Source organism: Trachemys scripta, chromosome 17, assembly GCF_013100865.1.
Source record: "Trachemys scripta elegans isolate TJP31775 chromosome 17, CAS_Tse_1.0, whole genome shotgun sequence".
NCBI lineage: Eukaryota > Metazoa > Chordata > Testudines > Emydidae > Trachemys > Trachemys scripta.
Window position 1 is genome coordinate 15,435,005 of NC_048314.1, and position 12,458 is coordinate 15,447,462.

The following is a 12,458-nucleotide window of genomic DNA, read 5'->3' on the forward strand; positions in this document are numbered from 1 at the left end:
CCGCCCACACATTCCTTTCCACTTTCTGGGAGTTCTTGGTTTCCCCTTCACTCCACCCCCTCGAACAACTTTCACAATGATAGCCGGACCTACGCACGGTTGTGAAAGTCTGTCCTTCCGTGGTTCTTCCTTTCCCATTAGGCATCTGTGTGTGTGTATGCGCTGTTTGCTTTTATTGAAAAAGAAAGTTCTCTAATGGTGAATCACCTTTATTTTTTTTTCTACAAATTGAAATTGGAGGCACTACCACCAATACATGCACAGGCATTGTTATCCTTGTCTGACAGAAATATAAGGCCCAAAATGACAGCATTGTGTCCTAGGAAAACTAGCACCTCTGACAGAGATATACATTACTGGTGCTTATTGTCAAAGTGCTGCCTTAAAGCCTTCCTGATTCGAATTGCCTCCCTCTGGGCTCCTCTGACAGCCCTGGTATCCTCGAGCAAACCTTTCACCCTTATCTTCATAGATGTTATGCAACGTACAGCACATGGCTATGACCATGGGAATATTATCCTCATTAAAGTTTAGCCTACCATAAAGGCATCGCCAGCTCGCCTTGAATCTGCCAAAGGCACATTCAACTGTCATCTGGCACCTAGTGAGCCTGTAGTTGCTGCCAGGTGTCCCGTGGCTCATGAGCCATGGCTGTAAAGGATATGCTGGGTCTCCCGGGATCACTATGGGCATTTCAACATCCCCAACTGTTTCAGAGTAACAGCCGTGTTAGTCTGTATCCGCAAAAAGAAGAACAGGAGTACTTGTGACACCTTAGAGACTAACAGATTTATTAGAGCATAAGCTTTCGTGGACTACAGCCCACTTCTTCGGATGCATATAGAATGGAACATATATTGAGGAGATATATATACACACATACAGAGAGCATAAACAGGTGGGAGTTGTCTTACCAACTCTGAGAGGCCAATTAAGTAAGAGAAAAAAAACTTTTGAAGTGATAATCAAGCTAGCCCAGTACAGACAGTTTGATAATAAGTGTGAGAATACTTACAAGGGGAGATAGAGTCAATGTTTGTAATGGCTCAGCCATTCCCAGTCCTTATTCAAACCGGAGTTGATTGTGTCTAGTTTGCATATCAATTCTAGCTCAGCAGTCTCTCTTTGGAGTCTGTTTTTGAAGTTTTTCTGTTGTAAAATAGCCACCCGCAGGTCTGTCACTGAATGACCAGACAGGTTAAAGTGTTCTCCCACAGTTCTCCCCAACTGTAATCTTCTGGTTTGGAAAGAAAGCCCCCGCTTGTAGTTTTCTGTACTGGTCGGTGTTCCTGAAGATGCGGGCGTCATGCACCTTCCCGGACCACCCTGCGTTGATGGCAGTGAAACACCATGGAGAAGTACCCCTTTCTATTGATGTACTCTGTCGCAAGATGGTCTGGTGCCAAAATTGGAATGTGTGTGCCATCCATTGCCCCCCCCCACAGTTAGGGAACCCCATTTCTGCAAAGCCATCCACTATTTCATTCACATTTCCCAGAGTCATGGTCTTTCATAGCAGGATGCGATTAATTGCCCTGCACACTTGAATTAATGCAGCCCCAACGGTCGACTTCCCCACTCCAAATTGATTCATGACCGACGGGAGCAGTCTGGAGTCACCAGCTTCCACACAGCGATTGCCACACTCTTCTCTACCGAGAGGGCAGCTCTCATTCTGGTATCCTGGTTCCGCAGGTCTAGGGCGAGCTCCGCACATAGTTCCAGGAAGGTGACTTTCCGCATCCGAAAGTGCTGTAGCCACTGCTCATCATCACACACCTGCATGACGATATGATCCCACCATTCAGTGCTTGTTTCCCGAGCCCAGCAGCGACAGTTGAACCTATGCAGCTGCTCTGTGAATGCCAAAAGCAATCTCAAGTTGCTCCTATCCATGTCACGCAGAATGTTGGGTGCCTGCGAGTCGTCTTCAGTTAGGAACTTGACGATTAACTGTCTTCATGACAGTTAACAGAGCACAGGAGATCAGTGTGGGATTCATCCCTTCCCACAGAGATGCCGGGGTGCAGAGCAGAGCATGGCCGCGGCGAAAGCAAGCTGGAAGCCCATGGACTGCTGGGACACAAAGCAGTGCATCATGGGACATTTAACCAGGTCCCAAGATGCGCCTTCCCGCAACACCTAGCAAAAGGAGGTGTCAAGCTGGACTATAGGATAGGTACCCACAGTGCACTGCTCACATTGTCAGTGGTGCCCCCACTGTGGATGCAAGCTGCTGACAAGAGGGAGCAAGTGTGAACATAAGATTCTGATTTTATTATGTTGACTTTTGGGTGTCGCCATCACTTCTGTTGACAAAAATGGATAGTGTACACATAGCCTAATTAGCAGGCTCTATGATGCCGGTGGGGGGGGGGGGGAATCCCAGCTCGGTGGGCCACATGCGGCTCTTGTACAGTCGAAGTGCAGCTTCATTCTCTGCCTGCCAGACTGGGTGGGGGCAGTTCACGGCTTTTGCCCTGCAGCAGGATGCTGGGGCTAAGGCAGTGGTCCCCAAACTTTTCAGGGGTGGAGCTGCAGACAGGCCGTTGGGGGGGAGGAGAGGGGAAGCTCGGCCCGTGGCCGGGTGTGGCTCTGTTCCCAGCCCCATCCTGTCCCTGCCCCCAGGCTGGGAATGGAGCCGCAGCGAGGGGCCAAGGCTGGGGGTAGGGGCAGGAGGGGAGTGGCAGCTGAGCCATAGTGGGGGCCATGACTGGGGATGGGGCCAGGTGTGGGAGCAAGGCTGGAGCAGAACTGGGGGCGGGGCTGGGTGGTGCTCCCTCCTCACCATCCGTGGGGGCTGGCCTGGACCCATTGCGCCCCCCCCCCCCGAACGTTCATTGCACCCTTCTTGGGAGGCGCGCCCCACAGTTTGGGGACCTCTGGGCTAAGGGCTTCTGCCCAGTCTGGAAGGGAGGTTGGTACTTCAGCCCCGCGGGGTGCACCTGCTGCGGCTCAGCGCTTCAGCCCCATGGGGTGTGTTCGGTTCTCAAACGTCTGAAGATTATTGTATGCAGCTCGGAGGGTCAGTAAGTTTGGCCACCCCATATGATCTGTGTTAGCTTTAACTTTACTGATCGTGGTGAGTCCAGTCTAAGATTTTTCCATGTTTTCCTTGGCATATAAAAGTGAAGTTCTTGTTACCTAATTATGCATAGTGCGCTGAAGTTTTATTCATTGCAAGCTGGTTTAAAATTTGGTCTGCATCAGACAAAGAATTCTGTGCTGCATGGGACTGATGACATCGCAAGTCAGAGTTAACCCCACCAGAGCTCCTCAGTTGCTAGTCCCCAGTATCAGAGACCTCGGTATCTGCCAAAAAAAATTGACAAATGGAGACCACCACAGCAGTTTGAGGACCCTGGTTGACCCTTACAGTTAAATCAGTGTCTAAAAGAAGGGTGGACTAGCCCATGGAGGGGAGGAAACATTCCATTTGCGCTGGGATCAAAATTGTACTGGCTACAATTGTATTTTAAAACATAGTGGTTGCTCACAAGATCTAGCATGTTTTCCATGATCAGTGTGGACAGTGACTTTTTTGTGGGGGAGGCGCTAGGGATGGTGTTAAATTATGTTATAAATCCCATTTTATAGGGTCCACCTGCACTGTGAAACCTTCCATGTCACAGCAGAGCAGTCTAACACGGTAATTCTTTGACTGTGCTATAATGCAATTTGGTCTTGCTTGTGTGAATCATAGACCAGGAGCAGTGGCATATTAAGATGTGTATTATTAATAAAGCCTTTCTAGTTCTGTTGCCCTATCCTTCCAAGGATCACAAAGTGCTCTCCAATCAATGAATTAACTCTCCCTAACACTTCCTGTGAAGTGATAAGCCCCATTTACAGATGGGGTAACTGAGGCACAGAGTTTAAAATGACACCAATCAAGTTTGCACCGAAGTTGGGTACAGGATGTCTGTTTTCTCATTCAGTCCCTTTCTTTATCCTCTAGCTTATGCTGCATGTCTTTCAACTGACATTTTCCATCCTTGTGCATTTAACACGTGTTCAAAAAACAAACAAACAACTGCTACTACTCTGGGGACTCAAAAGCTGCTGCCTTTTTAAAATCTCAGATGCGGATTTTAAAATAAAGTTCAGCTGCACTTGAAAATGGGTGAAAAGCACTGTCTGCTTTTAATGTGATAATAGCAAAATTTACGCCATCTCCTCTTTACTGTGAGATCATCCCAGAATTCACTTTCTGCTTATGGAGTCTGATCCTCCCATTGCAGCCATCATGCACGTTAGTGGTGTTTAACTTGCATGGTCTTCTGGAAGAATTGGTGCCCAGACCTCCGGAAGTAATTTTAAAAAGTAAGAAATAAAATAATAATTGCATATTACAAAAGCTCATACAAGACTTGCATGAATGTTTTATGCTCTTATGTCCTAGAACAACTGACTTTACAGTTGAATCGGTCACTATAATCCTGAAATCAGCACACTTCTGTTGACCAGGTTTTGTGTGTGTGGGTTTAAAAGGGGTTAATTGGTTTAACAATTAGAAGATCATTGTGCATGTAATGGCACCACTGTGATTTTTGTTTATCCAGTACCCATTATTTTTACAGCACAGTATAAATAGAGACTAAGGTCCTTGCCCCCAATGCTTACAGTCTAGTTTGTCCTGATCCAAGTGAGAGTAACACACAGTAGGGAAAATGAGGAGGGAACGGATGAAGTTGACAGGAATGGGATCACGAAGGGCCTGTCTATGTGGGAAGTATAGCCAACTTAACTATTGGGGTGAATTGAACGTGCGTGAGTAAAAGCACATTAAACCCTTGAGTGGGCACTCTCATTCAGAAATAAAGTTGTCTTAGGCCAGATCAACACTACAGACCTATATCAGTATAACTATGTTGCTCAGGTGAAAAATCCACACTCCTGAGGGACATAGTGTCCTGCCAAATTCACTGTCAATTTTGGTCAGTTTCACGATCGGAGGATTATAAAAATTGTAAATTTCATGATTTCAGCTTTTTAAATCTGAAATTCCATGGTGTTGTAATTGTAGGGGTCTCAACCCAAAAAGGAGTTTGGGGCGGGGGGGGGAGGGAGGGAGGTTGCTGTACTGCCATCTTACATCTGCACTGCTGCTGGCGGCGGCGCTGCCTTCAGAGCTGGGCAACTGGAGAACAGCGGCTACTGGCCCGGAGCCCAACTCTGAAGGCAGAGCAGCTGCCAGCAGCAGCGCAGAAGTAAGGCTGGCATGGCATGGCATGGTATTGCCACCCTTACTTCTGTGCTGCTGCCTGCAGAGCTCGGCCCTCTGTCAGCAGCCACCACTCTCCAGCTCTGAAGGCAGTGCAATAGTAAGGGTGGCAATACCATGACCCTCCCCCCCCATAACCTTTGGACCCCCCCTGCAACTCTCTTTTTGGGTCACGACCCTCAATTTGAGAAATGCTGGTCTCCCCCTGTGAAATATGTATAGTATAGAGTAAAATCACACAGAAGACCAGATTTCACGGGGGGTGGAATGGGGGGGGAATCAGATTTTGCAGTCTGTGATGCGTTTTTCATGGCTGTGAATTTGGTAGGGCCCCAGACATAGTTATACTGAACCCTGTGTAGACGGTGCTATGTTGACAAGAGAGCTTCACCTCTTGACCTAGCTACTGCCTCTTGAGGCTTTGGATTAGCTACACCGTCGGGAGAAACTCTCGCGTCGACGTAGTAGTGTCATCAGTAAAGTCCAACTATTGGCTACTCAGGCCTCATCTATATAGCGGTGTTACATCAGCGTAGTTGTAATCAGCTCACCCCGAAGTGCCTTGCGTCTGCACACAACCTCTTTTTAAACCAAAATGTCATAGCAGTCTTGGAACGGGGGAAGTCCACTTCATGATGAGTGTGTTCATTCCTAAATATATCACTTCTGGCAGTCCCTCCGTTACTATTCCACACTGCATTGCTTCACACCTGAATCGACCTGTCTGTGTACCTCTGTGCCCCACCATTGCTTTGGGATCATCTTGACCTGATGTCATCTCTTCATTGAAATGGTGGCAGGCAGCCATGAGTAATCCTTTCTGATACCAGGTAGTAATGAATTTACGTATCCGATATAGCTACCATGGCCCCCTGTGCCTTTCATGTAGACTCCTTCAGAAGTCCTGGACTTAATTGCCCTCTTTGGAGAGCAGCATATCTAATCCAATCTGGAGAAGAGTGACTAGAATGCAGATATTTACAAGACACTGTCAGAGCAAATGAAGACAAGGGAGCACTCCTGGTGCTGGTCCCATTGCCAATTTAACTATATTTGTATGGAAGCACTTCAGATCACTTTGCTTTGCTAGTGTACTTTCCTTGTTAACCAAATGCACATGCATCATCTTGTTTATATTAATTACTGCCATGATCACGGCACTCTGCAGTGGGTCCTCTACCCTATCTGATAGAAGTTCAAAAATGGCAGTGGCAAAATTAATGGAAGCCAGGATATGAATCATGGGAATTTTAGTTTGACCCTGCCCCCATCAGTCCCAGAATTCCTCTAGTTTCCAGTAGCCATCCCACAATGCCCTGTGAGAAAAGTCACAGAGCTGAGTTGAGGAACATTGCACCATGGGATATCTGCCCAGAATGCTGAACAGTTAATTAGAACAAGGGTAGAGCTGTGTGGATGCAATGATTAACAAGGAAAGTACCTTAAACCAACATAACAAAGAGGTTTAGGCTGGGTCTACACTACCCGCCTGAATCGGCGGGTAGAAATCGACCTCTCGGGGATCGATTTATCGCGTCCCGTTGGGACGCGACAATCTATCCCCAAATCGACGCTCTTACTCCACCAGCGGAGGTGGGAGTAAGCACCATCGATTGGGAAGCCACAGAGGTCGATTTTGCCACCGTCCTCACAGCGGGGTAAGTCGGCTGCGATACGTTGAATTCAGCTACGCTATTCACGTAGCTGAATTTGCGTATCTTAAATCGACCCCCCCCCCCCCGTAGTGTAGATGTAGCCTTAGATGCACTTCAGTTTAACATAATTAAATCACTGCATAGAGAGCAAACAAACTAGATAGATGTAATATCATTGTGTCAATATGGTCTCATTCTTTGTATATTAAATGCATAGTAACAATGAAAAGGAAAAGCAACTACATTAGTTGACAGAATATCCATGCACATACTCCACTCAATCACTAAAAGGACTGTACTAGATGGAAGTGTCTGTAATCTTGACAAGGAAATATAAGAAACTACTCAGAAATCTTGAATATACCCACCCATTTTAAACGTTCAGATTTTAGTAATAGGGAATTGAATGTGCTCTCTTCAGAAGTATGTTTAGGTGTTGATATAGCTATTGCCGGTATCTAAGGAAGGGAATAAAGAGAATTTGAAACCTGGCTTAAAAGCATTGAGCACGAATCACTTCACATCATAAATGTAATCCTTATTCATTCCATTGGCATTGCTTGTATTGCCTTATTCATAATGAGGCTGTTGAGTGTTAATGGAGGCAGTCTTGGTAATTCCACTGGAATTCTGCATTCCTGCAGCTGCAGTCGAAAGGATAGGATATTAGAGAAGATTCATGACATGGAAAAGTAGAATAGGTCAGTATAAGTAAACATTACAACATGAGATTCAGATCCGTTATTTGCTGCTACTCCATCATAGTTCCCTAAACATGATACTCCTAGCATCAGCACGTGATGACTGGGTCACTTGTGTGTCTTGCATAACCCTCCTCGCAATATTTTGGTTTAATCCTTTTCACAATTCAATGGCTTAAATCTTTCAAAAGTGTAAACTCGGTACATACAATATCTATTTGGAAAATAAATGGTCTCTGAGTGAGTAGATAGCCCTCAGTTGCTCTTGGATCTTTGCTAAGTTCATTTACCTCCAGAGCACAGCTCAAGCCGAGCCTTGAGTGAATTGCAATACTCTTTTTTCCTTTTTAAGGGAGGTAGCACTGGGCAGTGGGCTGGGCACTATACTTGATGTGAAGAGATCAGAGTTTTGTCCTTGTCTCTACCACTGACTATGAACTTGAGGAAGTTACTTAAACTGAGTCACAGAGATAGGGATAATAGTGCTCACCCATTTTTTTATTTTTATTTTTTGTACAATGTTTTGAGATGTGTGGATAAAACCAGAAACGGGGGTACGAAGTGATTTATGCTATAGAAATAATGCATCTGGTGGTGTGATCAGTAACTGTTTCTTACAGTTTTAAAAAATGGCATGGGTTGAGGGACTGGTGATTTCTTTCCAAGCTGTGCTGTTAGGAGAATGCACCTCCACAGACCAGAACTCTGAAGCAAACCAATGCTCTAAAATAATGTATATGGAGAATCTGGACTTTGTGTTTGCTGTGTTAGATACATGCTTCTCAGATACTGGAGACATGCAGAGTTTCCCTTGAAATATTAAATATTTGGAAACGTTAGAGGGAAGGGAGAAGTGCAATAGTTAGTTTATTTTGGCGCGATTACTTATTAAAACAAATATGGAGAGACGCTTTCAGGGCAGGGAACACATGGAGGGAAAATATGAAGTCATGCTGGGGTCACTCCTCTTTGTGGATCCCAAGAGCTCTAGTCATGTTTGCATGGTGTTGTACCTATGTGATCTGCTGAAGTGTTGTTTTGTTTTTGTTTGTTTAAGAATTAGAAGAATACATATTACATATATTCCATTTTATGTCTACTGTGTAGAGCTGTGGTTTTCAACCTGTGGTCCACGGACCTGTGGAGATCCACAGACTATGTCTAAGGGGTCCACGAAAGGTGGCTGTTACCATAGAACAATGGTTTTCACCCTGTAGCCTGGAGACCCCTGGGGGTCTGCAGATTATGTCTGATTTCCAAAGGGGTCCACACCTCCATTCAAAAATTTTTAGGGGTCCGCAAATGAAAAAAGGTTGAAAACCACTGGTGCAGAACAATGTAAAAGCATGTATGTATTTAAACAAAGGGAGGTACATCAATGTAGACAGCAGAGGAGCCGAGCCACACATGGGTTGGACATACCACAAATACAAAATTGGGGAGAGCAGCAAGCAAGATCATACCCTTCACAAACCTGCAAAGCAAAGCAGTGTTAAGGGTGGGAGAGGCCATTGGGGTTCTCAGAAGTATTGCCCCTCTGTGTAACAATTATTCAGAAAGTATCATTACTTGAGGTCTAGGTATGTGAGTCTATACAACCGTAAATATCACAGTGGTGTCAGAATTGTACGTCCTGGGGAATAATGCCTATTCCTCTCCTGCATTCTACTTAGTGTGGTGAATGGGAATGCCTGCCAGCGTTGCTCCTCTGCACAGGAGTAAAGTTCAAAATATTAGTGTAAAGTGCTGTTGCTCTTTGGCGCTAGGACATTGTCTGTCCTTTGCCCGTCTGTGCATTCTTACTGCTGTAAATGCCCATATACACCTATGGGGTTATATAAATAATAATAATTAGCCCCTACTTTGTTTTGCGTTTCTTTGACTCTAAGGAAATGCCTCAAATGACGCTGTCGTTGCTCCCAGGGCAAGGAAGACGTGTTGATTTGTTCTCTGGACATGACTGAAGAAATATGTTAGTAGAATCCTGCTGTTGACCTGAATCGTAGGCAAGTTGGAACAATGAGGGGTTAAGTATGCTGTGGGCGTTACTAGCCTATCTGATGTCATGAAGTCAGACAGCCAAAGCCTGAAGGGGGCCCTTTGTTGGCAGTTTAACGTAAGCAGCTCTGCCTTCACGAAGTGCCTAACGGAGTGAGAGTATGAGGGAAAGAATGGCAGAGTTTTGGAGCTGCCGCAAGAAGTAACCGCTTCCAACTTTGTAGGATTTTTTTTTTCTCTCCCGACAAAAGTTAACAAAAGGGGAGCAAAACTTGAGTTAAGTTTCTGGGACTGGTACTATGGGCCCTGTGGATTATCTGTCTCTCTGGCTTATTCTTTTCATGGCTTTAAGAGTGCTGGATTTTTAGATCTCTTAACGGGAAACTCTTTTTTGTGTATGTGAAACCTAAGGGGGAGGGGAGAGAACACACAAGCCGAAGCCAAACTAACAAATGAAAATGTTGGAGATTTGCTTGAAATTGGTGGGTTGCAAATCGAAAAAAGGACTTTCCTCTTCCTCCAGCTGCTATTTGGAAGGTAAGTTCAAAACTGTGGCTGTTTGAAGTGGATTCTGGGGGAAGTCTTGGCTCCTTTAGGCCTAACAGCTGGATTCCTAAAGTCTGGAATCCCTTTGCTTAGGCCTCTGGTATATTGTGTGACTCTGCGTTGTGAGAGGAGCAGCCAGATTGTGTGGTCGTGGACCTTAACAGAGAAGTCCTTCCTCCACTTTTGAGTTGGAGCTAGAACCGAGAGACTTCTCATTTTCAAAGTTAGCCTAAGCTCATCAGTTTATTCTCATTTACGGGGATGAGGAGAATTTTCATGGTATATGTGGCTCCATGTGTTTTCAAAACCAGGTGATTTTCATTAACTACAGTATACAAAGCGAACATGGCTCTACCATTTATGGTTGTAAAATTTCAAGGGATCTTACTGCTGATAAAATAAACAAAGCCATATCTGCAGGCCTTGAATTTAGTTTTGCCTGCAGAAGGGTCTCTCTTTTGGAGGGGAAAAGGGGATGGGGGAGAAGCCACTCTTGAAGTTAAGAATGAAATCTAAAGGAGCCTAGATGCTTGAAAAGAATCTTACATTTAATTTAGATCACCAGAGCTGGTTGAATACTGCAAAATATTTTCTTTCAATATTCAGTTGTATTGTTTTAATTCATTTTGATCAGACCTGTATGCCTTTTGTGTTTGCTTTCCTCAAGAGTTCATGCAACTGAGTTTCGCTTCCACGAATGCTCATGGAAAGTGAATTTCCAAGTCACATGTATAAGTATTTGTGGAAACCTGAATTTTAAATTTGTATGCATGATTAGATAGAGAGGATTGGCCTTGTGGTTAAGGCACCAGATTGGGAATTGAGAGATCTGGTTTCCTGGCTCTGCCACAGATGTCCTGTGTGACCTTAAGCAAATTACTTAATTCCGTCTGTAAAATAAGGATAACATTGCTTTTCTTCTATCTTTGTCTGTCTTATTTATTTCCGTTATAAACTCTTCAGGACAGGGACTGTCTTTCACTATGTATTTGTACAGACACCAGTGCAGTGGGTCCCTGATCTTCTTTGGGGCCTCTAAGTGCTACTGAAGTTCAAATAATATGCATTCCAGAAGTATGTTGTTCACTCATCAAATCAGGGAACAGAAACCAAACCATGTGACTTAACTTGACCAATCACGGCTAACTGTTGCTCGAGAGTCAAATATTCACCAGAGAAATGTTCCCAATTAATTTATAGATGAAAAAAATCACAAAAGACGTGAATAATTTCTAATACATCAAATTGAAGAAATTGTGATTTGCTTGTAGATATCTAAATAATAGAGTGTGAATTTGTAAAATATGGTTGCTGGTTCTGAATTACTCGTTCAGCTCTAATATCAGCAAGAACAAGTGGCAGAAGCTTACTTTTCCCTGCTTCTTTCTTTTTCCATCCCTTGTAAGATTTTTTTCCCCCCTATGTTAATTAAAAACTATCATGTTGGGAGATCCAGTAGTGGCCAGACTTGGATATAAAATAGTTTTATTTTGCCTGTGTAGACAGGGCCGAACCAGTCTACAGAACTACTAATTCTATGCAATGCAGGTCTGTGCCACTCTTCTTTAATACTGTTTTCATTCATAGACATTGGTCCCTTCTGGCCTTGAAATCATTGTGATCGTCTAGTCTGATCTCCTATACAACACTGGCCATAGAACTTCTCCAAAACAATTCTGAGAACATATTATTTTAGAAAAAAATCCAATATTGATTTTAAAATGGTCAGTGACGGAGAATCTACCACAATCCATGGTAAATTTTCCAATAGTTAATTACCCCTGCTGTCAAAATATATGCCTTATTTCCAGTCTGAATTTGTCTGAATTCAGCTTCTAGCCAGTGGATCATGTTACACCTTTCACTGCTAGATTGAAGAGCCCACTATTAAATATTTGTTTCCCATGGTGGGTACTTAGACTGTCATCAAGTCACCCCGGACCTTCTCTTTGTTAGGTTAAATACATGGAGCTCCTTGAGCCTGTCACCATACTAGATGTTTTCTAATACTTTAATCACTCTCGGGGCTCTTCTCTGAACTCTCTCCAATATATCAACATCCTTCTTGAATTATGGGTATAAGCACTGGACACAGTATTCCTGGAGTGGTCACGCTGGCGCCAAATACTGGGGAAAAATAATTCTCTACTCCTACTCAAGATTACCCAGTTCATGCACCCCAGGACTGCATTATCTCTTTTGGCCACAGCATCACACTGGAAGCTCGTGTTCAGCTTATTATCTGCCAAGACCCCAAATCTTTTTCAGACTCACTGCTTCCTGGGATAGAGTCCCCATCCTGTAAGTATGGCCTACATTCTTTGTTCCTAGATG

At 44.3% G+C, this 12,458-nt stretch overlaps 1 protein-coding gene across 2 annotated transcripts in view; it reads left to right on the forward strand.

The window, feature by feature from the left end:
- Window positions 1-12,458, forward strand: part of ABL1 (ABL proto-oncogene 1, non-receptor tyrosine kinase) — a 120,579-nt gene that overhangs the window by 65,993 nt on the left and 42,128 nt on the right. Inside the window, exon 1 of one of the 2 annotated variants that reach the window (XM_034793632.1) lies at window positions 9,682-10,115. The exons of the other annotated variant lie outside the window; for it this stretch is intronic. Within the exon in view, the coding sequence (XP_034649523.1) occupies window positions 10,031-10,115 (85 nt within the window). The 5' untranslated portion in view covers window positions 9,682-10,030. Of the gene's footprint in view, window positions 1-9,681; window positions 10,116-12,458 lie in introns of those variants that run through there. 2 annotated transcript variants of the gene reach the window in all.